Source organism: Ursus maritimus, unplaced genomic scaffold (assembly GCF_017311325.1).
Source record: "Ursus maritimus isolate PB19 unplaced genomic scaffold, ASM1731132v1 scaffold_5, whole genome shotgun sequence".
Classification (NCBI taxonomy): Eukaryota; Metazoa; Chordata; class Mammalia; order Carnivora; family Ursidae; genus Ursus; species Ursus maritimus.
In genome coordinates this window covers 79,680,626-79,706,461 of record NW_024426663.1, presented here as the reverse complement: position 1 = coordinate 79,706,461, position 25,836 = coordinate 79,680,626, and the positions used below count along the sequence as shown (strand labels likewise).

Genomic DNA, 25,836 nt, shown 5'->3' with positions numbered 1-25,836 from the left:
AAGTGTTGAATCACCATTGTATACCAAAACTAATGTAACACTGTATATTAATTAAAGTGGAATTTTAAAAATAATAAATAAATAAATAAGACCTTGAAATAAATTTTCTTTTTTTATAATAATTTTTTATTATGTTATGTTAGTCACCATACAGTGTATCCTTAGTTTCTGATGTAGTGTTCCATGATTCATTATTTGCGTATAACACCCACTGCACCGTGCTTAATACCCATTATTTTCATATAATACCCAGTGAACCTCCTTAATACCCATCACCGGCCTATCCCAATCAATCCCCCACCCCCTCCCCTCTGAAGCCCTCAGTTTGTTTTCCAGAATCCATAGTCTCTCATGGTTCATTCCCCCTTCTGTTTACCCCCCTTCATTCTTCCCTTCCTTCTCCTACCGATCTTCCTATTCTTATGTTCCATAAATGAGTGAAACCATATGATAATTGTCTTTCTCTGCTTGACTTATTTCACATAGCATTACCTCCTCCAGTCCCGTCCATGTAGCTGCAAATGTTGTGAAATCGTTCTTTTTGATGGCTGAGTAATATTCCACTGTATACATGGACCAGATCTTCTTAATCCAGTCATCTGTTGAAGGGCATCTCAGCTCCTTCCACAATTTAGCTATTGTGGACAATGCTGCTATGAACATTGGGGTGCATATGGCCCTTCTCTTCACTACATCTTTATCTTTGGGGTAAATACCCAGTAGTGCAATGGCTGGATCATAGGGTAGCTCAATTTTTAAGTTTTTAAGGGACCTCCACACTGTTTTCCAAAGTGGCTGTACCAACTTGCATTCCCACCAACAATGTAAGAGGGATCCCCTTTTTCCACATCTTCTCCAACATTTGTTGTTTCCTGCCTTGTCCATGTTTGCCATTTTAACTGGCATAAGGTGGTATCTCAAGGTGGTTTTGATTTGAATTTCCCTGATGGCTAATGATTTTGAACAATTTTTCTTATACCAACAAAGCTCAGATTAATTTGTTTTGATTTGCTTTGTATTTTTATAAATGTTGGGTCTTCTTGTTTAATTATACTGTTACATAGCTTCATAAAACATTTGCACGTTCCAATGTAAAATAAATTACATTAGTAAAACCTTTACACTGACTCTCCACCCAATACCATCCCTTCCGCAATACATAATTGAATTTTATAACTGAATGAAGAATACGTACAAATATATAATTCATATTTTACACTGTATTAAATCATCACTAACATACTATACATATAATTCTCCCTCTTACTTTTTGCATAACAATACATAGGATATTACTCACTCCTTTGTATAGGTGTCAAATCATCTATCTATTTTGTGGCTGTAACATTTCCTATTGAATATTTGAATTTTGTGTTTTACCATTTCAAATATTTCTGCAATTAATAACTTTCAGCATATATCTTTTTGTAATTTTTCAGTTTATTATTCCTTCCCTCCTCAACTTTATTTAGGTAAAATTGGCCAACAAAATCACATATATTTAAAGTGTACAATGTGATGATTTGATATATATGTACATGTAGTGGAATGATTACCACAATCAAGTTAATTAATACATCCATCACCTCACATATTTACTTCATGTTTGTGTGTGTCTGTCTGTAAAAATGCTTAAGATCTACTTTCTTAGCAAATTTCAAGTATTATTATTGTGGAATATAAAAGGGTGTTATAAATATAGTCACCATGCTATACATTCATCTTATAATTGGAAGATCAAAAGCATTATACATCTCCCTACTTTCCATCCCCTGCTAACCACCAATCTACTCTCAGTTTTTATGGCCCAGGTTTTTCAAAGTGGGATCACTGGGGCAAAGTATAAAGATGTGTTTTCCTAGGGATAGCCTAATCTGTACACACTGTGTACCCACCAACATTGTATGACAAAACATATTTTTCTACAATTTCACCCACAGAACGTCAAACTTGCAATCTTCCCCAATCTAATAGGGGATAAATGATATCTTAGTGTCGATGCCATTTCTAATTTGTAGTTCCATCCTTAGACAAGGAATTGGATATGTTTAAGGGCCTTTTTCATTTTTATTATTTATTTATTCGTTTATTTTTAAAGATTTTATTCATTTATTTAACAGAGAGAGAGAGCCAGAGAGAGGGAACACAAGCAGGGGGAGTGGGAGAGGAAGAAGCAGGCTCCCAGCAGAGGAGGCTGATGTGGGTCTCAATCCCAGAACGCCGGGATCATGCCCTGAGCCGAAGGCAGACGCTTAATGACTGAGCCACGCAGGCGTCCCTATTTATTTTTTTATAATAATTTTTTATTATGTTATGTTAGTCACCATACAGTACATCCTTAGTTTTTGATGTAAAGTTCCATGATTCATTGTTTGCGTATAACACCCAGTGCTCCATGCAAACGTGCCCTCCTTAATACCCATCACTGGCCTATCCCAATCCCCCACCTGCCTCCCCTCTGAAGCCCTCAGTTTGTTTCCCAGAGTCCATAGTCTCTCGTGGTTCATTCCCCTTCTGTTTAGCCCCCCTTCATTCTTCCCTTTTGCATTTTGCATTTTTTAAAAAATGTCCACTTAGATTCATGACAATCCTCTTTTCTTTTATTCCCTAACCTCCATTTTCAGGCACAAAATATATTGCTAGCAACCAAGGGGTGTCTAGACCTACAATTTGCAAACCCTTGGACTATTTTCCCATCTTATACATTTCTCCCTCTCACAGTGTACCGCAGAGAAATTTTTTCCTTAGCTAATATTTCTCTTCCATTTCCTGTGACACGTTCATTTCACTATATTTAATGTTTATTAAATATAATGATAACCCTAGAAAGGACAAGTAGGATATCAGTCAACATTAACTGATAGTCTATTAATGATCGGAATTTATGCATTCACAACAGAATAACAGGAATGCCAAAAAATGGACTATGTGTGCAATCATTTAAAAAATCATTTCTGAAGATCTGTGTGAACAGCCATTTTTTACTCCTGTGTCCATAGAAAAACCAGTGCTGAGTATGTAGTAACCATCACACAAAGAGATATTCTCTCTGCTAAGCATAACATTCCAGATTCCTGTCCTCATTTTCCCAGGAAGGATCAAATGAAAAGATTCTTTAGAGCAGATTGTTCTCACTGTCAAATAACAGTCATTAAGTTCATGGTTTGTTCAAGAGTGAATTATGGAAATGTCTGTGATACATCTTGAGGGCAGTGGGTCTGGATTGTTTCAAGGAAGTCCTAAGTCATCTTTTGGCACCAGTGCCAGGCCAACACTGAGAATAATTCAGGAGCTGGCTGCCTCACTTTTCCCATTTTCATTCCCAGCATTCTGAAGTAAATAGGTTTGCCCGGTGTCCACAGGGTCCTTAAAAATCTCTTCTTTTCTAAGAAGAACTTTTGCATCACTCACCACAGTCTCAAGGAAATAATTTTGCAGGTAGAAAATCTTCCTAAAGTAAACACCAGTGGCAAAGGGTCCTCCACTAACAGAGCAGAATTTTTCCACATATCTCAACAGTTTTTCCCTTAATGACTCATCATCCTTCTCAATTGATAGCAAATGGGGAGACCTAAGGTTTGCCTTGAGTTTCTCCACTGACACGTGCAAGTCCTTGGCTATGATTTCCAGGGATGCATCATCCAGCCCAAAGTAAGACCTGTAGAGGGTTAAAGTCTCTTCCAGCTTCTCTACATCTTTATCACTGATCAAACCCATGAAAGGGATGGTAGCCGATGCTCCAGCTTTCAGGGCCTCCAGCCAGACCTTCTGTCTCAGGGAATCCCTCTTCCGGTCAATGGCAGCCTCAGTAACATTTGGCAGGTATTGCATGAAGATGTGGCGCTTGTGGGCTGGGAGCTCCCTCAGAAGGGTGGTCTCCAGGCTTTGGAAATCATATTCAGACAAATCAAGGCTGGAGACTAAGAAGATCTGCGTGTCACTCATATTGGCTCTCTGCAGTTGAGTCACACAGTCATTGCGGATCCTTTGCAGGATTTCATCCTTATTGAAAGTGCTGGGTTTAGTTCTTCGTGCGTTATGTAAATCACTGTCCACTTTAGATCGGACAAAGTAGAATTTCTTCTTCATTTTTTTAATTGCTGTAGCCAGATGCACATCACTCTCTTTGAAGCGTGTAGCAGAGATGATAATAAAGAAGTCATACTCACTAAATTTCATTTTCTTCAGATACTTCTGTGGCTGAAAGGTAATGCTCATCATACCAGGCAGGTCCCAAAATATCACATTGGGAACCTTTGGGTGTTTGTATGAGATTCTCTCCAAGGTTGTCTCCACTGCCCCGGTGGGGGCAGCCTCTTCTTCCTCATGCCCCACCCCCCGCAGAGCATTGATTAAGCTGGACTTCCCTGCCCCAGGTTCCCCGGTCACAGCGATGTTCAGAGGGGCATTGTCAATCTCTCTCAATGAGTCACTAATTGCAGAAATCACTCTCTGAAGGTTCCCCTCCTTCAGGTGTGTTTCGATCAACGTGATGGTTTCCTGAGAGAGGATTTTGCTTTCCAGCTTGAAGTCCTTAAAAAACTTTTCAAAGCTGGAAGCCAAATCACCACCCTTTGTATAAGAGGGTGTGGAAGAGGAGGACTGACCCATGGCTGGAGCAGTAGAAGACACTCTGGGGACGAGAGAAGAGGGAAGGAAAAAGTATAACAAGGAGTGGCTTGGGCTGTGTTGTTAGGGACAGGTATAAGGTCAGTCCTGGCCACAATATTGTATCCAGGAGCCCTTCTCTTTCTGTCCAGCATTGCATTTGTTCAGGATCTTCCCTTATTTTGGAAAACCGTTCTTCAATAAGACACTCTTCATTCTTCCGGACTAATTTCAAAGCCTGATTCTTCTATCCAAACTTTCCTGCCCACATTATTCTTTACTTATCTTGCTTTGGTTTTCTTTATTTGTAATGCTATGAAAATATTACTTTTTCATTGTGGCAAATCTAAGGAGACAGCACCAGCACTTACCTCAACACCTCTTCCCACCTGTGGTGTAAGACCCTCCAGAAAACCCACTTCTGATAACCTCCAACATCACCATGTCATAGAACTTGGTTCTCACACGAGGCACCTAAGTAAGGATGAATGGCTCCTTTCTTTCTCAGAAAATATACTGTATATCTTCATTAGGAGGTAGAAAATTTTAATGATTACGAATGTATTTTCTTTTATCTAGAAAGTATGCTGGCTCATGAAACAAAGTTTGAAAGGACTCTGTTTTTCATAGAACAGCAACAGAAGGGGGCATGGAGCCCCGTGTTCTAAGAACTATGTTGGACTATCCACTTGGGTCTTGCTATGAGCCATCCCAGCTGTTCTGAGACCCCACCCATCACCTGCTTCATGCCTGTGTATAAAAGTAAACAGAAATCATGTAGGGGAGATAATCCACCTGGAGGACTGACTGATGCATAAAGTGTCAGTGATGTAAATGATCATGTTAGCAAAGACTGAAGCAAGAGCTGAATGGGATGTAAGATATCAGACATGATAAGGGGGTCCCTCTGTCACCTTCTCTGATGTCAATGAAACTGAGCAGGTTCTGGAGTCCTGGACCTATCTGATCACTGGAGATTTATACCTTGAGATGGGGCACCAGAAGAAATCATACCCAGCACTAAAGGTAATGTGAAAGATTTGTATACTGTCCCCTACAGAGATTGAGAGCAGAGTTTTTAGACCAGGAAGCAAGTCACTTCAAGTCACCATTGATGTCTGGGAAGCATTCAGGCTGGAGAGGTGTCCTTTGGCTAAAATGAGGGATCAGACACATCCTCCAGGGACTTCCTGGTAGCCATAGGCTGCAGTCCAGGAGAGGATGGCAAAAGATATTTTTGAAAGAAATTATTCAGACCAAGTGTACATTGTCTGGACTGGCACACATATGAATGGGGCATGCAGACATTCTCCTTAGAAGAGAAAACTGGGGGGAGGGTGTATATCTTGTCAAGGGTGAAAGAGGCAGCTATTAAACAAGCAGGAATCATGGTGCCAGCACCTCTGACTACACAGCAGGAATATTCTTCACATACAGAAGAGTGAAAATCCTGAGCATCTGGCATGTGCAGGGACAACCTCTTGCTGGGTGGAGAGCAAACCACCCCACCACTCCTTTGGGGAGCAGGCATCTCACAAAGCAGACTGAGCAAGCCTGAGTGTGGAAGTGGCATATACAACCTGGGCCTCAAGGAGGAGCCAACAAGGTGAGACTCCATCCCCATCAGGTGTAGTCTCATGCCTGTGCATTCTCAGAGGATGGGGAAAAACAGAGTCCTTTAAACACCTTGTTTCATGAACCAGCACACTTTCTAGATAAAATATTACATAGGAGGGTGAGGAAATCTAACTGAGACAGGTCCTAAGGAATGGACAAATAAAGAGAAAGGGAACCAAATGACAGGGTTAGAGGGTAAGCAGATGTGGACAGCAAAATTCTGTGTGCTGAGCAAATTTCAACCTCACAAAAGCCATGCCCTATTGTTAAGGTTCTATACCTCACCTGATGTTGTGTGTGAAGCTCTGTTATTTATTATTTTCTTCTGCAATAACAATGCAGGGGGAGCAGAGGCAGAGTACTTTATGGTATCTGTGGGAGCTTGTATTTCACCCTCTGGCAGTGTGTCCTCTGCAGCTGGAATAGAAATGGGAGGGAAGGTGAGAAATCAATGCCAATAAACCTTAGGTGTACATCTCTATATACATTGCTCATCTCATCCCCTTAACCAACCTGTAAGGACATACGATCATTTCCAACTTCAAATTAAAAATCAAATAAATGATGAAGTTGAGAAACAGACAATGAGGGTCTTACTGTTAGCAATGCTCAGACCTAGGATTCAAGGTGAAGGCCCTCTTCTAAGGGCAGAGCTCTGTGTCAGGAAGCAAAGGCAGAGCACAAAATTAGGTGGGGAGAGGTAAAATTAAGACTCGAAATGAAGTCAGTGTGAGACATACAGGATTTATAGTTCTATGGAGAGATGTGTTCAAAAGAAAGCCACGGGGCCATAATGGATCCATTTAGGTTGAAGCCCCAAGTCAGTAAACCAAAATTTAGTACCTAACAGCAGTTTCAATCCCCAGGGATGTAATCTTACAGCAGTCAACTTGACAGTTTCCTGGGCAACACTAAAAACTATACTGACAGATCCTTTTCTCTCCCCTTAGGACTGCAACTGTGGCTAAACAAGGGTTCTTGCCTCATAATTGTTTTTCTGCTTTCTCTCTTCATTTAAAAGCCTTTCCTTTTCTACAGCGTAATGGAGCTCCTTTCTATTTCATAGATGGGCTATTACCCAATTCAAAAATCGCTTAATAAAGTCAATTAGGTCTTTGGAATTACTTGGTTCAATTTGTTTGTTTAACAGATTTGGTGGCAGTGTCTAGATCCAAAGCAAACTTCTGACTCTATTTGGGGACAACAAGAAACACATGTGTGGGGCCCAATGAATCCTTTTGAGTTCACTCTTTCTCAGCATTTCCAAGGGCCACTGGTAAGTCCATCTTGCTTTGGCCTCTGATCTTTTTTGCATTAGAGCTTCTGAATGAATTGCCTTTCCAACCCAGGGTTAATGGATGACTCTGTCACTGACACAGAAAGCTCTGACAGAGCAACAGTTCTTAGCCCTTGGCTCAATCCAGGTGTCCGCATTGGAATCCCTTCCCCAGTTACAGTCCACAGTCTGTATTTACTGCTCTTTGGTGGCTTAGTCTGTTCCCCATTTCCTGTCTGCAGTCTTCATTAATGGAACCTGCTGGTTTAGTCCACAATGGAAATTTGTGGTTATGTGTAGAGGGCACTCTATTGAATAGTTCATAGTAACTTAAACCTAGGCCTTTGTTCTGAACTCAGATTCCAAGTTGGGAACTGTTGGTGGCAGCTACAGTTCTCCATATGTGTGGAATCAGACTGAAGTTCCCATTCTTGGAGGTCTGTTGGTTCAATCCCTGTCCCAGTCTCTAGTTATTTGGGTACTTCTAGTGTCCATAGTTCAATTACATCAGTACTGTTGGTTTCTCTTAATATGTCCATGAAGTATAAGATTAGCTTACAGTAAAACACTAAATAGGCAAATGAGTAAATAAATAAATAAAAAATAAATGAGATCTTTAAAACTCCAAACAGTTAAGGGCTCTACCTGCCAGCACATTGTGTATGTTAAATCTAAGATCCATGTTTCTGCCTCTTACCCTGTTGGTAGGAATGAAAACTAAGGCTGCACTCTGGAAAATAGTACAGAGGTGACTCAAAAAGTTAAAAATAGAACTACCATATAATCCAATAATTGCAATACTAGGTATTTACCCAAATAAAAAAATACTGATTCCAATGGATACATGCACCCCAATATTTACAGCAACATTATCTACAATAGCTAAACTATGGAAAGAGCCCAAATGTCCACTGACTAATGAATGGATAAAGAACATGTGGTACATATACAGAGAATGGAATATTATTCATCCATAAAAAAAGTTCTTCCCATTTACAAAGACATGGATGGGCTCAAAAGCTAATGATGTACTTACTGTATGGTGACTAACATATCATAATAATAATAAACAAAGATGTGGATGGACTATCATATCATTCTGAACACCTATGAATTCAACCTGAGATGTAAGAAAAGAATTGCTGAATCTCCACAAGTAGAAAAGTGACCAATTTTTGCAAGGTAGGAGGTACAGGAAAGTGAATCTGAGGGAAGATATTGGAAGACAAAGAGAGGGGGAGGGAGCCTCCATAACCCAGCTATTGGAAAGCAAAATAGCCCCAGAGCACAAAATTGGAAATCTGCTGTAGAAATCTTCTCCAGCGAAAGACATCCCTGCCCGAAAGGTGCTCACTAGGTGAAGCGGAAAAGAATCCTAGGTAGGACAGTATGGTCTTAGGATCTCCTGAATCACAGAAAGAACTGGGAGTGCCTGAGTCAGTAGAGTTTCTCTACTCCAAGCACTGGAGTAGAGAAACTAGTCAGTGAGCTCCAGAGGAGGCTCTCAGCTCATTTTGCCATAAACCACAAGGCGTGGCCCAATGGGGTGACTGCTCTCTGCATGGGGACCCTGCAAAGAACGGGAACATGGGGATCTTCTACCTTCCCCTGGGAAGGGCAGAGCAGGCTCATACAGGACCAAGCAACAGCTCTCTGTGCAGGAGCCCTGTAAAGGACAGTAACCGGCAACCATCCACCTTTCCCCAGGAGGATTGGTGCAGGCATGCACCGCAGGAGTCTGCAGAGTTTGGCACACAAAAAAGTGAAGACTGTTTATCCCTGAGAGAGGGGACCATGATTTTTTAGCTCTGGGGCTGGAGATTGGGCATGGCCATTTTTATTTTGATCCTCTAAAGAGGCATGAAAAGCCTTCAGGGAAAAAACACCATTCAGAGCAACTAAAAACAACTTATATTGAGTCTGGTCCACTCACAAGAGGAGATGAACTATTCCCAGGCAAAGACACCTAAGACCCAGCACAGCAGGACCCACCCCCAGACGGCCAACTGGAAGAACAGGTAAACAGCAAGCTTACAGCTCACATGAGATTGTAAAACTCCAGGGCTAGGAGAAAATAGTATATAGAATTTGAGGTTTTTCCTTATGATTCATTTATCTTTCAGTTTAAAATTCTGCATTTTTTTCTTTTTTCCTCTTTCAACTAGTTTCTTACTCTATCAATCCTTTGTTTTTAAGTCTTTTTTTAACTTTCACTTTTTACATTTACTATGTAAGTGTGTGTGTATATATATATATATTCTTCATTTTTGGCTTCCTTTCTCCATTCATATGCATACACACCCTATATATATACACACACAAAAATATATGTATTTTTCTCTATTCAATTATATATATATGTAATTGTATGTGTGTGTGTTACACACACACACAAAATACAAATATATATATTTTGTTTTGCTTTCCTTACAATTTTGGGAATTAGTGTCTTCTAACACAGACCAAAATACACTCAGGATGAAGTGGATCACCCTGTTTTGTCCACCCTATGAAATTATATACTATCTTCCCCTGTCCTTTTTTTTCTTTCCCTTTTTTTCTTTTTCTTCTTCATTTTTTTTCTAGTTTCTGACCTCTTCAGATTTGTCTAGTCCATATTTCACTTGGTTTATGGTTCATATTTTTGATAATGCTCACTCATTCATTATTCTCTGGACAAAATGACTAGAAGGAGGGATTCACAACAAAAGAAAGAACCAGAGGTAATACTCTCTGCCACAGAACTAATTGATATCAATATAAATAAAATGTCAGAGATGGAATTCAGGATAACAATTATAAAGTTACTAGCTGGGCTTGAAAAAAAAAAGGATAAAAGACACAAGAATATCTTAGTGCAGAAATGAGATTTAATCAGGCCAAAAATAAAAATGCTCTAACTCAGACGTAATCTAAATTGGATACTCTAACAGGGAGGATAAATGAGGCAGAAGAGAGAGGGAGTGACATAGAAGAGAAGTTGATGGAAAGGAAGGAAGCTGAGGAAAAGAGAGATAAACAACTAATGGACTATGAGGGGAGGCTTTGAGAAGTCAGTGATATCATAAATCAAAACAATATTAAGATTATTGGGGTCACTGAGGAAGAAGAGAGAGAGAGAGGACCCAACGGTATATTTGAGCAAATCATAGCTGAGAAATTCTCTAATCTGGGGAAGGAAACAGGCATTTAAGTCCAATAGATAAAGAGAATGCTTCTCAAAATAAATAAAAATAGATTACACCCAACATATAATAGTGAAGCTTACAAATTTCAAGGNGAAAGAGAAAAAATCCTGAAAGCAGCTCGAGACAAGAGGTTCTTAAGCTACAGGGGTAGAAACATTAGTCTGACATCAGAGCTGTCCACAGAGACCTGGCAGGCCAGAAAGAGCTGGCATGATATATTCAGGGTACTAACTGAGAAAAAACATGCAGCTGGGAATACTTTATCCAGCAAGGGTGTCATTCAGAATGGAGGAGAGATAAAGAGTTTCCAGGACAAACAAAAACTAAAGGAATTCATGAACACTAAGCAAGACCTGCAAGAAATATTAAAGGGGATCCTATAAGCGAGGAGAGAGCCCAAGAGTAACATAGACTAGAAGAAACAGAGACAATCTACAGAATCATGAACTTTAAAGATAATACAATGGTATGAAATTCATATCTTTCAATAGTTACTCTGAATGTAAATGGGCTAAATGCTCCAACCAAAGGACACAGGTTATCAGATTGGATGAAAAAGCAAGACCCATCCATATGCTGTCTACGAGAGACTGATTTTAGATGCAAAGTCACCTCCAAATTGAAAGTGAGGGGGTAGACAATTTATCATTCTAATGGACCTCAAAACATGGCTGGGGTAGCAATCCTCATATCAGAAAAATTAGATTTTAGACCAAAGACTGTAGTAAGGGATGGAGAGAGATACTATATCAAACTTAAAAGGTCTACCCAACAAGAAGATCTAACAATTATAAGTATTTATGTCTCTAACTTGGGAGCAGCCAATTATATCAACCAACTGATAACCAAATTAAAGAAACTCATTGATAATAATACAATAATAGTAGGGGACTTCAATACCCCACACACAGCAATGGACAGATCATCTAAGCAGAAGATCAACAAGGAAACTAGGACTTTGAGTGACACACTTGACCAGATGGACTTCACAGATATACAGAGAGCGTGCCATCCTAAAGCAACAGAACACAGTCTTCTCAAGTGCACGTGGAACATTCTCCAGAATAGATCACATACTGGGTCACAAAATTAGGTCTCAACAAAAACAAAAGATTGGGATTATTCCCTGCATGTTTTCAGACCACAATGCTTTGAAACTTGAACTCCATCAGAAGAGGAAATTTGGAAGGAACTCAAACACTTGGAGGCTAAAGAGAATCCTACTAAAGAATGAATGGGTCAACAGGGAAATTAAAAAAGAAGAATTTTTTTCAAAACTCTTGGAAACTAAGAAAATGAAAACACAACTGTTCAAAATCTTTTGGATACAGCAAAGGAGGTCCTAAGAGGGAAGTACATAGCATTATAAGCCTTTCTCAAAAAATTATAAAAGCCAGGTACACAAGCTAAACTTACATGTAAAGGAGCTGGAGAAAGAAGAGCAAATACAGCCTAAACCAAGCAGGAGAAGAGAAATAATAACTATCAAAGCAGAAATCAATGAAATAGAAACTAGAAGAACAGTAAGACAAATCAATGAAACTAGAAGTTGTTTCTTTGAAAGAATTAATAAAATTGATAAAGCCCTAAGCAAACTTATCAAAAAGAAAAGAGAAAGGACCCAAATTAATAAAATCATGAATGAAAGAAGAGAGATCATGATCAACAGCTAGGAAATACCACAATTTTAAGGACACACTATGAGCAACTATATGCCAACAAGTTAGTCAATCTGGAAGAACTGGATGTATTCCTGGAAACTTATAAACTACCAAAACTGAAACAGGAAAAAAATGGAAAACATGAACAGACCTATAACCAGCAAGGAATTTGAAGCCATAATAAAAATCTCCCAAAACACCAGAGTCCAGAGCCAGATGACTTCCCAGGGGAATTCTACCAAACATTTAAAGAGGAACTAATACCTATTCTTCTGAAGTTATTTTTTAAAAAGATTTTATTTTTTTATTTGACAGAGAAACAGTGAGAGAGGGAACACAAGCAGAGGGGAGGGGAGAGAGAGAAGCAGCTTCCTGCTGAGCAGGGACTGTGGCACAGGGGTCAATCCCAGGACCCCGGGATCATGTTCCGAGCCAAAGTCAGATGCTTAACAAATGAGCCACCCAGGCACCTATAAAGTTATTTCAAAAATAGAAATGGAAGGAAAACTTTCTATGAGGCTAGCATTACCTTGATCCCAAAACCAAAGAACCCACCAAAAAGGAGAATTATAGACCAATATCTCTTATGAACACGGATGCCAAAATTCTCACTAAGAAACTAGCCAATAGGATCCAGCAATTCATTAGAAGGATTATTCACCACGACCAAGTGGGATTTATTCCTGGGCTGCAAGAGTGGTTCAATGTTCACAAACAATCAATATGATATATCCCATTAATAAAAAAAAAAAAGATCAAGAACCATATGATCCTCTCAATTGATGCAGAAAAAGCATTTGACAAAATATAACATCCTTTCTTGATGAAAACTCTTCAAAGTGTAGGGATAGAGGGAACATGCCTCAATATCATAAAAGCCATCTACAAAAAGCCCACAGCAAATATCATTCTCAATGGGGAAAAACGGAGAGCTTTTCCCTTAAGTTCAGGAAGATGGCAGGGATATCCACTATCAGTACTGTTATTCAATACAGTACTAGAAGTCCTAGCCTCAGTAATCAGACAACAAAAAGAAATAAAAGGCATTCAGATTGGCAAGGAAGAAGTCAAACTCTCACTCTTTGCAGATGACATGATACTTTATGTGGAAAACCCAAAGACTCTACCCCCAAATTGCTAGAACTCATAGAGCAATTCAGCAATGTGGCAGGATATAAAATCAATGCACAGAAATCAGTTGCATTTCTGTACATTAACAATGTGACTGAAGAAAGAGAAATTAAGACATTGATCCCATTTACATTTACACCAAAAACCATAAGATACCTAAGAAGAAACCTAAGCAAAGAGGTAAAGGATCTATACTCCAGAAACTACAGAACACTTATAAAAGAAATTGAGGAAGACACAAAGAGGTGGAAAAACATTCCATGCTCATGGATTGGAAGAATAAACATTGTGAAAATGTTTTTGCTGTCCAGAGCAATCTACACATGCAATACAACCCCTATCAAAATACCATTAACATTTTTCACAGAGCTGGAATAAATAATTCTAAAATCTGTATGGAACCAGAAAAGACCCTGAGTAATTGAAGGAATTTTGAAAAAGAAAACCAAAGTTGGTGGCATCACAATGCCAGACTTCTAGCTATATTGCAAAGCTGTAATCTTGAAGACAGTATGGTACTAGCACAGGAACAGACACTTACACCAATGAAACAGAATAAAGGGCCCAGAAATTGACTGTCAACTCTATGGTCAACTAATCTTCAACCAAGCAGAAAAGAATATTCAATGGAAAAAGGGCAGTCTCTTCAATAAATGGCACTGGGAAAATGGGACAGCCACATGCAGAAGAATGAGAGTGGTCTTTTTGCTTACATCATACATGAAGATAAACTCAAAATGGATGAAAGACCTCAATGTGAGACAGGAATCCATCACAATCCTAGAGGAGAACACAGGCAGCAACCTCTTCAGCCTTGACCGCAGCATCTTCTTGCTGGACACATCTCCAAAGGCAAGGGAAACAATAGTGAAAATAAACTAATGGGACTTCATTAAGATAAAAAGGCTTCTGCACAACAAAAGAAACTCAACAAAACTAATAGGCAGCTTACAGAATGGGAGAAGATATTTGCATGTGACATATCAGATAAAGAACCAGTATCCAAGATCTATAAAGAACTTCTCAAACTCAACACCCAAAAAACAAATAATCCAGTCAGGAAATGGGCAGAAGACATGAACAGACATTTCTAAAGAAGATATGCAAATGGCCAACAGATACATGAAAAAGTGCTCAAGATCACTTGGCATCAGGGAAATACAAATCAAAACCACAATGAGATACCACCACATACCAGTCAGGATGGTTAAAATTAATAAAACATGAAACAACAAATGTTAGCCAGGATATGGAGAAAAGGGAACCCTCTTACACTGTTGGTGGGAATGAAAGATGGTACAGCCACTCTGGAAAACAATGTGGAAATTGCTCACGATGTTAAAAATAAAGCTACCCTATGACCCAGCAATTGCACTACTAAGTATTTATCCCAAAGATACAAAGGTAGTGATCTGAAGGGGCACCTGCACCCCAATGTTCATAGCAGCAATGTCCACAATAGCCAAACTGTGGAATGAGCAAAGATGTCCATCAACAGATGAATGAATAAAGAAGATGTGGTACATATATGCAATGGAATATTACTCAGCTAGCAGAAAGGATGAATACTTACCATTTACATCGATGTGGGTGGAACTGGAGAGTAGTATGCTGAGTGAAATAAGTCAAACAGAGAAAGACAATTATCATATGGATTCACTTATATGTGGAATATAAGAAACAGCACAAAGGATCATAAGGGAAAGGAGGGAAAACTGAATGGGAAGTCACCAGAGAGGGAGAAAAACCATGAGAGACCCTTAACTATAAGAAGGGTTGCTGGAGGGGAGGTGGGGGGGGATGTGGTAATTGGGAGATGGGCATTAAGGAGAGCACGAGATGTGATGAGCACTGGGTGTTATACGTAACTGGTAAATTATTGAACATGACATCTGAAACTAATGATGCACTGTATGTTGGCTAATGAATTTAAATTAAAAAAATAAAGATAAAAAAAGATGTGGATGGAGCTAGAGATTATTACGCTAGACTCACGCAAAGAAGCATACCATATTTCACTCATATGTGGAATTTAACAAACAAAACAAACAGTCATAAGTGGCAAAGAAGAGAGGCAAACCAAGAAACAGACTAACTATAGAGAACAATCTAATGGCTACCAGAGAGGAGATGGGTAAGGGGATGGGTGGAATAAGTGATGAAGATTAAGGGAGTGTACTTGTGATGTGCACCAGGTATTGTATGTAAGTGTTGAATATATTGTACACCTGAAGCTAGTATTATACTGTATGTTAACTAACTGGAATTTAAACAAAAACTTGGAAGGAAAAAAAGAACTATGATCCTGGGAGCCATAAAAATCTACCAGTCTGTTTTGTAGAGCCACAAAATAAGGCTAGACAAAAATGTGTGTGTTGTCCCCTATTTCTGACGAGGATGGCTGGACAGAAATGTGGATTTAACTCCATTTATGGCTAAGGTCCTACCAAACTGCAGCCAGCCCTCAGGGGAATTACAACCTGGAATTACAGTGGCCATTATGAAGAACGTTCCAACTAGATAAGGTCATTTAAGAAGTGCACTTAAAAGCAATGCCTTCAAAATGCCAAAAACAGCTTCATCGAAAGTGTCATTGCAAAACGCTGCTAAAAAAATGTAAAAATACAATAAAAGTACCCAAAACAAAAGACTATAAGACTGAAGTAATCCTTACTATTTTCCACTATCCTCCTTTATTTGAATACTCATTCTAAATGATCCTCTGTCTGAGGTATCTTGACAGAAACCACAAACAAAAATCAACTCTAGAGGCTATTTAAAGTTCACCTATTCCTTTGCCACCCCCAAAATTTCCCCTGTTTATCTTGATGGGCTTATGAATTATTGGTCTTAGGAAACTTAAATCCTTCTTGGGGGATCTTGAATTTTACCTCTGCCTCCTACAGTTATACATCTTATCATGTCTTTGAAATATAAACACACTCACAATCACTGGAAAGTAAAGTGTAGTGGAAGCCTTTTATAAATCAAACTGCCAAAAACTGGGGATTGTGCCCATACTCTGGCACAGTCTCCTTAAGATTAATTCCAGGGATAAACAGAAATCTTAAAAAGCTTCTCTACAGATATTGGTAACTATTAAGTTTTTTTCTGTGTGTTAGTGTGTGTGTCCATATATATATGCAGTAAACATGTGATACTTTTCTATCTCTGGAGGGTTTTGTTGTAAAAGATCTCTATTTAGTTGGCTTGAAGGCAAGCACTTGTAAAGATTGAGCATTCTAAAACTCTGAGAAAGATAGAAACTAATCTAAATGTTCATGTTCATGTGATCTGAAATATTTTGTATTAAAGGTAATTTAAATTTGCTGGTTTAATTAAAATAAACATGTGTTTAGAGTTGTGAGCATTAAATTAACATTTTTATTCTACCTGTGCTAACCTAAAGTCAAATAAATAATTTGATGTCACCTCTGTCACAAAAATTTTTTTAACAGATTAAAACCATCAAGTGAGATTTACTCCTAGGATGCTAGGTTGGTTCAATATTCACAAAACACTTAATGTGACTCATCAGATCAATAAGGAAAGGGACAAAAACTATGTGGTCATTTCAATAGATGCAGAAAAAGCATTTGACAAAACATAACATCGATTTATGATAAAAATCTTCAACAAGGTAGGTCTAGAGGGAACATACCTCGACATATTAAGGCCATATATGAAAAACCCTCAGTGAACATCATACCCATTGGAGAAAAAAAATGAGAACATTTCCCCTAAGGTCAGGAACAAGATAAGAATGTTCACTCTCACCACTTTTATTCAACATAGTGCTGGAAGATCTAGCTATAGCACTTAGACAACATAAAGAAATAAAAGTCATCCAAACTGGTTAGGAAGAAGCACAACTTTCACTATTTGTGAATGAAATGATACTATATACAGAAAACCCTAAAGACTCTACCAAAAACACTAGAACTGATATGAATTCAGTAAAGCCACAGGATACAAAATCAATGTACAGCATTCTGTTGCATTGCTGTATACTAATAATGAAGTAGCAGAAATAGTAATCAGGAAAACAACCCTATTTACAATTGCAACAAAAACAATAAAATATCTAGCAATAAACAACCAAAGAGGTGAAAGACCTGCACTCTGAAAACTATGATACTGCTTAAAGAAATTCAAGGCAATGCAAAGAAATGGAAAGACATTCCATGTTCATGGGTTAGAAGAACAAATATTGTTAAAAATGTCTCTACAACACAAAGAAATCTACAGATTCAATGCAGGCTCTACAAACATGCCAACAACATTTTTCACAGAAATGGAATGAATAATCCTAAAATTTCTATGGAACCACCAAAAATCCTGAATTTCCAAGACAATCTTGAGAGAGAAACAAAACAAAACAAAACAAAACAAAACAAAACAAAACAACTAGAAGTATCACAATTCCAGGCTTCAAGCTATATTACAAAGCCGTAGTAATCAATAGAGTATGGGACTGGCATAAAAACAGACACATAGGGGAGCTTGGGTGGCTCAGTTGGTTAAGCATTTGTCTTCAGCTCAGATCATGGTCCCAGAATCCTGGGATCGAGCCCCGTGTCAGGCTCCCTGCTCAGCAGAGTCTGTTTGTCCCTCTCTCTCTGCCCCTCCCCTTCTCATGTTGTCTCTCTTGCACTCTCTCTCTCTCTCTCAAATAAATAAATAAATAAATAAAATCTTAATACAAAAATAGACACATAGGTCAATGGAACATAATAGAAATCCCAGAAATAAATCCACAGTTATATTGTAAATTGATATTTGACAAAGCAGGAAAGAATATACGAAAGGCAAGAGATAGACTTCAACAAATGGTGCCAGGTGATCTGGTCAGCTACATGCTGAAGAATGAAACTGGATCACTTTCTTACACCATTCACAAAAATAAAGTCAAAATGGATAAGGACTTAAATGTGAGACCTGAAACCATAGAAGAGTGCGCAGGCAGTAATGTCTTTGACACCAGCTACAGCAACATTTTTCTAGATGTCTTGTCCCCTGAGGCAAGGGAAACAAAAGCAAATTAAGCTATTGGGACCACATCAAAATAAAAACCTTGTGTACAGCAAAGGCAAAACTTTTATGCAGGAAGGGCAAAAATCAGCAAAACTATAAGACAGCATACTGAATGAGAGAACATATTTACACGTGATATATGTAATAAAGAGTTAGTATCCAAAATCTATAAGGAAATAATACAAGTCAAAACACAAAAAACAACCCAATTTAAAAATGAGCAGAAGTGGGGCACTTGGGTGGCTCAGCTGGTTGTGTCAGACTCTTGATTTTGGCTCAGGTCATGATCTCAGGGTTGTGAGATTGAGCCCCATATCAGGCTCTGTGCTGGCATGGAGACTGCTTAAAATTCTCTCTGTCCCTCTGCCCCTCCCCACTATCTCTCCCTTACTCTAAATAAATAAACAAACAAATAAATAAATAAGTAAATAAAATGGGCAGAAGACACGAACATCTATTTCTTCAAGGAAGACATCCAGATAACCAATAGACACAATAAAAGATGTTCAACATCACTCATCATCAGGGAAATGCAGATCCAAAGAATAATAAGATATTACCTGATGTATGTCAGAATGGCTAAAATTAAAAACACAAGGAACAAAAGTGTTGGGAAGGATGGGTAGAAAAAGGAACACTAGTGCACCGTTTGTGGGAATGCAAACTGGTGCAGGCACAGTGGAAAACAGTATGGAAATTTCTCAAAAATTTAAAAATAGAACTCCCCTATGATACAGTAATTGGACTACTGAGTATTTACCCAAAGAATACAAAAATACTAATTCAAAGGGATACATGCACCTCCATACTTATTGCAGCATTTTTTTTTTTTTTACAAATGCTACATTATGGAATCTGCCCAAGTGTCCATCAATAGATGGACAAAGAAGATGTAGTATATATACAATGTATCATTACTCAACCATAAAAAAGAAAGAAATGAATCTTTGGAAAGGAATTTTATGCATGTCAGGACTGACTCACATTGGAATGAATAAATTTTAATACAAAACTAAGCTGGTGCAAAATTAATATTTGGTTTCCTATCTGTTAAAAAAACAAAGTTTTCATTTTCTTGTTTTTAACATTTGATCTACTTTTGGCAATAGGTTGTTAAAGATTCCTTTCCATTTAAATGATCTTCTTAGAAAACAAAACACATGTGAAATTCCTAGAAATTTGATACCATTATAATGTTACCACTTGTAATCACTCTCTTACCTTCTGAGATTGCTGTCATCAAAATTGAGGCTCACACTGAAAGAATTACACCAGGGTATCAAGAAAATGCCTCAGTGGACTCTCATGCAAAGGCAGCCAGCAAAAGAATCATAAAGATTGTGGCACATGTGGATAACATCCATTCTGCTGCTAGAAAAATGTCCCCTCATTGTGAGATTTTTTTTTTTTAAAGATTTTTATTTATTTATTCGACAGAGATAGAGACAGCCAGCGAGAGAGGGAACACAAGCAGGGGGAGTGGGAGAGGAAGAAGCAGGCTCATAGCAGAGGAGCCTGATGTGGGGCTCGATCCCATAACGCCGGGATCACGCCCTGAGCCGAAGGCAGATGCTTAACCGCTGTGCCACCCAGGCGCCCCCATTGTGAGATTTTTGCCATTCTAATGTCAGAGTAATACGGTAAACACTCTGCTCCTAAACCGGAGAAAATAAGGTGGATAAACAATGGCTGTAAGAACAAACAGTTAAGGCTTTGGGAAACCCAAGACAGCTGCTTGATTTTTCCTCACTCCTTGGTAAACTATTTTTTGTTTTTTTCACCCTTTCACCAACCGTAGTACATTTAAGATGACTCAAACTATGACGACATTCGAGAGGCAATTTGTATAAAATGTGAGAACAGTTTACCACCAATGTCTGATTTCTCAGATCCATTATCCTGGAAAAATTAGTTTTGCCCCCAGAGGCCTCTCATGTATTCCCTCTGGACTTTGAATACCTGCTGATGGTTTTTGTTGACTAAAACCTAGTATGAATTATCAATATATTCTTGATGTTATCTGTATGTTTTTCACGTATGTTGAAGATTTCTCCTGCTGCAAGCCTGACATTCTCACAGTAGCATAGAAACTGGGAGAAAATGTGTTTGCCACATGGGATATAATCTCTATATCTATAATCTTCCATAATCTCTAGTGATTGAGGCAGCCATTTCATTGGACAAATCATACCAGCTTAATAAAAACCTTTCAGACTTCTTGGAATCATCACTGGCCCTATCACCCTCAATCATCAGGCAAGGTTGAGAAATCTAATGGGATTCTCAAACTTAAAAATTTTAAACTAGCCAAAACTACTGGACTTCCCTGTCCTAAGGTATTGTCTTTGGACTTGCTGACTGTTTGCAGTACCCTCTTTGGGTATGTAAACTCACCTCACACAACATAGTCACTGGCAGACCGATATTTATTGGTATACAACTTTCTGCTGACACCTTTTGTCTCATGCTAGTATGACCAACTACAGCAAAATATTTAATGTTTTACCATTAAGCCTATCATCAGTAGGTTAAAGATGACTTCCAGGATCTCAAGTCAAAGCATCCTGTTGGTCATAGTCTAGAGTCTGGTGACTGGGTATTCTGGAATTGTCATTTTGAACTCCATTGAAAGGAATCTTACCAAGTGCTCCCAACCACTGACATTGCTACAAAACTAGAAGGTGTTGAGTCTTGGGTATACATTTCACAGCTAAAGAAGGCTTTACTTGATACCTGGTCCTGTACGGATGCTAGAAATCTCTAAATCAATTGAATAGGAAGATAAGTAGCTGACATTGAGGTAGACTGCCTTCATCCAAGACCACAGATAAAGTCTTCGCACTTAAACTACATGTGAAATCCTTTCTCCTTTTTTCCCTTTCCTTTACTCTGGCATACTCTTGGAAAAATAATGCCCTTAACTGTATGTCTAAGCCAGTTGCTCAGAAGGGGGAGTAAACTCCAGAATTTAAAACAACCTTTTAGGGGTGCCTGGGTGGCTGAGTCGTTAAGCGTCTGCCTTCGGCTCCGGGCATGATCCCAGAGTTCTGGGATCGAGCCCTTCATCGGGTGCCCCGCTCTGCTGGGAAGCCTCCTTCTTTCTCTCCTACTCCCCCTGCTTGTGTTCCCTCTCTCGCTGGCTGTCTCTCTCTCTGTCAAATAAATAAATAAAATCTTAATAAAAAACCTTTTAATTCAGGCTGAGAAAATCTAATCATGTCCCTAAATTTTTCTCAAGCAAAATATGACATCACATTGGTTGGCTTCCTTGGATTTACATCACTGAGTTAAAAAAGACCAACCAGGATGCATTCATGACTCAGAATTTGCTTCCTTTGACTAGGCTATGCCTCCCTGGTTAATGGTAAATTTACAGGACAATTTGATCAGGAACCTGTCCTTAACTCCTAATATATTGCAAAATCCATTCCTAAGACAATAGATGCCCAAGAAAGATCCTTAGACTCTCTGGCCAAAGATTTTCTTAACAATAAGACAGCCTCTGATTATCTTTTAGCCTAGCTAGAACTGTCTATACTGTGATGAACGGCACATGATGCATCCAGATGAACACTTCTGGAGAAACTGAAGCACGACTACATAAGATCACTGAGCAAGTCATTTGGCTTAAAAAGATGACCCTTCAATAGGGTCTTTTTTTAAATTTATTCAATTTTGAGTGTTTGGGTCTTGGGTACCATGGCTTCAAAGTGCACTCCAACAACTGAAAACTATCTGTCCATAAAAATCATATGAATCGGCCAGGTACACTCTGTGTTCTTGAAATTTTTAAATGCATATTCACATGTGCTAGCCACTAAGCAAGTAATCTCCCTGAGACTGGAACATCAGAAAAAGAATGTGGAAGAGGAATGATACCAAAATTGTGAACCTGAAGTCATCACCTGTGAATATGAGAGATTAACCAAAAACATCATGACATGTGAGTACTATAGAAAGGATCAACAAAAGCTGGGAGAACAAATGAACAGTAGCCCAAGTTGGCACCAAGGCCTTCCATTTTGATCACATCTCTAAGTTAAGCTGAGAGTCTGATCAAAGTAGGGGAATTGTGAAAAAGAAGTTCCACAGGGCCACAGGGTCACAGGGCTATAGGAGCCACAAGTTAAGGCCTGACCTCATTAAACCAAGATCGAATACCTCACCTAACTACAGTTTCACTCCCCTGGGCATTTGTAATTTAACCAGTCAGTGTAGGAGTTTCTGATCAGCCATGGGAAATTTGCCGATAGACCATTTCCCTTCTTCATAGGAGAACAATCCTGACTAAAGTAATTCTTGGGGAGCCAGCGTGGCTCAGTTAGTGAAGAGTCCTACTCTTAATGTCAGCTCATGTCTTGATCTCAGGGTTGTGAGTTCAAGCCCCACATTGATTTCCACGCTGGGAGTAGAGTGTACTTAAAAAATTTTTAAAAAAGCAATGGCTTCTTTGCTCATTTTTTTTTCCTTTTTTTCTTCCTCACTTCCTTTAAAAACATTTGTTTTGGGGGCGTGTGGGTGGCGCAGTTGTTAAGCATCTGCCTTCGGCTCAGGGCGTGATCCCAGTGTTCTGGGATTGAGCCCTGCATCAGGCTCCTCTGCTAGGAGCGTGCTTTTTCCTCTCCCACTCCCCCTGTTTGTATTCCCTCTCTCACTGGCTGTCTCTCTCTGTCAAATAAATAAATTTAAATAAATCTTAAAAAACAAAGCAAAACAAAACATTTGTTTTCCTTCACTTCAATAGAGCTCCTTTGTATTTGCTAGATAAGATACTACCTAATTCATGACTCATTTAATAAAGCCAATCACTCCTTCCTATTTATTCAGTTGAATTGTCTTTTAATAGATAATATGCATTGTCTCTCCAGGGGAAGGTATTTAGGCATGAGATGGGGGGTGTCTGATCCAGAAGCTCTTGGGGAAAAACCCCTATCCACTGACACCCCAGACATTCACATGTTCCTTCTGCAGTTCACAGGAATAAAGTTTGTTCTCCAACAGCCCTCTGAAAATGCCCCAAATAGTTAAATTCTTTAACTGACTTACACCCATCCATCAGCCATCCTGGCCCTCAGCCTTCCAAGTCTACAGCACCCAAAATCAAGCATTCAGAGTGTCCCACCCTCAGACGTACAGATCTCTAATTCTATTTTTAGATCTGTACTCAATCCAAAGAGATTCCTTGCTTACCAGTTCCTGAGGGAAAAGAGACTTCTGGTGTCAGAGCTGAGCTCTGAATATGTTCCCTGGCAGTGCAGGAAATGCTGAGCCTGGTTGAAGTGGTCCCTGCAGCCCACAGCAGGAGCACCCCTCTGCACAGACTGGCCTTGCACAGCAGAGATTAAAGAGCTAACTGTCACCCCAAATGTCTACACTGCTTGTGAGGAGCAGGCAGGACTTAAATCATCTCTGGCCTCTGCTCCACCCTCACAGGAATCTGGCCAATAGTAAGAAGCAGTCATCACATTGCAGAGCCCCACATTTCCAGAAACAGAAAGTGATATCAAAGTTCAGTAGGTTTCTATTCTGAAAAACACAGCCATTTCCAAGAAGTGAAACTGAAAGACACCATGGCCACTGATTTTGTGTGTTTTTGGCATCATGAGTAAGAAGAGGGAACAGGATCCCAGGCAGGAGGCTTCTAGTGATGTCTGAGAGGCCACACTAACCAGGATAAGGGATCCAGGCCAGACAGAATCTGAATCCAGAATAAGAGAACACAGACCTGAGTGCTGGGAAAATGACACTCATGGCCCCCCATTAAATTTGGACAGCCCAAACTCTACGGAGAGTGAAGTCTTATAAAGAGTGTATCTAGTCCTTGTCCCTGGTTCCTGGCACATAGCTTCAAAAACCTTGGGGATTTCCTTAAGGGATAGGAGTTGACTTTGTTATGCTAATGAAGTGATTCCAGGCAGGATCCTAGATAGCTTCAGGTCACTGGCTGGTCACTAGAAAGATCAACCACTGAATAATAGGTGGGAATTTGGTCCAGCTGAACCTCTGGGGAGGAGAAGGGGGGTTGGAGACTGAATTCAATCAAATGGCCAATTATTTGATCAATCACATCCACATAATGAAACCTTAATCAAAACCCTGGACACCAATGCTCAAGTGGGCTTCTTGGTTATGTTTGCATTGATGTTCTGGGAGGGTGATATAGGCATGGAAGCTGTGTACTCTCTCCCCGACCTCACCCTATGTGTATTCTTTTAAATAAAACTGTACTTGTACTGGTAAAGCTTTCCTCACTTCTGTGTATCATTCTTATTATCAAGCCTGAGGGGGTTACAGGACCTCCCTAATTTGTGGACAGTTAGAGGTCCAGGTGACCTAAGGAATCTGCTCAAGTACAGCTAGTGTCCGAAGTGAGGGTAATCTTCTCAAGGACTGAGTCCTGATATCTGGGAAATCTTTGTGAACTCTGGGGGGTTAGTGCAGGAATTAAAAGGCAGTATACCAATCTGGGGTGAAAACTGACTAGAGAGTAACCCTGTATCCTTGGCAATCATGTTCTGGCTTTAATTTTTTTTTCATTTTTTTGATTGAAAAGAAATCTGCTATGTAATGTATTTATTTATTTATTTTATTATTATTTTTTAAAAAATTTTTAATGATTTTTTATTATGTTAGTCATCATACAGTACATCCCTGGTTTTTTATGTAAAGTTCGATGATTCATTAGTTGCATATAACACCCAGTGCACCATGCAATTTTAATTTTTAAATATTTTTTATTTTGTTATATTAGTCACCATACAGTACATCCCCAGTTTTTGATGCAATGTTCCATGATTCATTATTTGCGTATAACACCCAATGCACCATGCAATATGTGCCCTCCTTAATACCCATCACCAGCCTAGCCCAATCCCCACCCCCTCCCCTCTGAAGCCCTCAGTTTGTTTCCCAGAGTTCATAGTTTCTCATGGTCCATTCCCCCTTCTGTTTACCCCCCCTTCATTCTTCCCTTCCTTCTCCTACCAATCTTCCTGCTATTTCTTATGGTCCATAAATGAGTGAAACCATATGATAATTGTGTTTCTCTGCTTGATTTATTTCACTTAACATAATCTCCTCCAGTCCTGTCCATGTTGCTGCAAATGTTGTGTAATCGTTCTTTCTGATGGCTGAGTAATATTCCATTGTATATATGGACCACATCTTCTTTATCCATTCATCTGTTGAAGGGCATCTCAGCTCCTTCCACAATTTAGCTACTGTGGACAATGCTGCTATGAACATTGGGGTGCATATGGCCCTTCTCTTCACTACGTCTGTATCTTTGGGGTAAATACCCAGTAGTGCAATTGCTGGATCA

General features: G+C 39.2%; 1 protein-coding gene across 3 annotated transcripts in view; it reads right to left on the bottom strand.

The window, feature by feature from the left end:
* The window catches only part of LOC103680636 (T-cell-specific guanine nucleotide triphosphate-binding protein 2), an 81,453-nt gene extending 57,532 nt beyond the window's left edge, over positions 1–23,921 (bottom strand). The window contains exons 1-3 of one of the 3 annotated variants that reach the window (XM_008710138.2): positions 23,706–23,919; positions 6,511–6,642; positions 2,541–4,633 (exon numbers count right to left, since the gene is read on the bottom strand). In XM_008710138.2, the coding sequence (XP_008708360.2) occupies positions 3,286–4,611 (1,326 nt within the window). In that variant the 5' untranslated portion in view covers positions 4,612–4,633; positions 6,511–6,642; positions 23,706–23,919 and the 3' untranslated portion in view covers positions 2,541–3,285. Of the gene's footprint in view, positions 1–2,540; positions 4,634–6,510; positions 6,643–23,705 lie in introns of those variants that run through there. The other 2 variants (XM_040622645.1, XR_005832600.1) reach the window with 2 other exon arrangements.
* Positions 23,922–25,836: the final 1,915 nt, after the last annotated feature.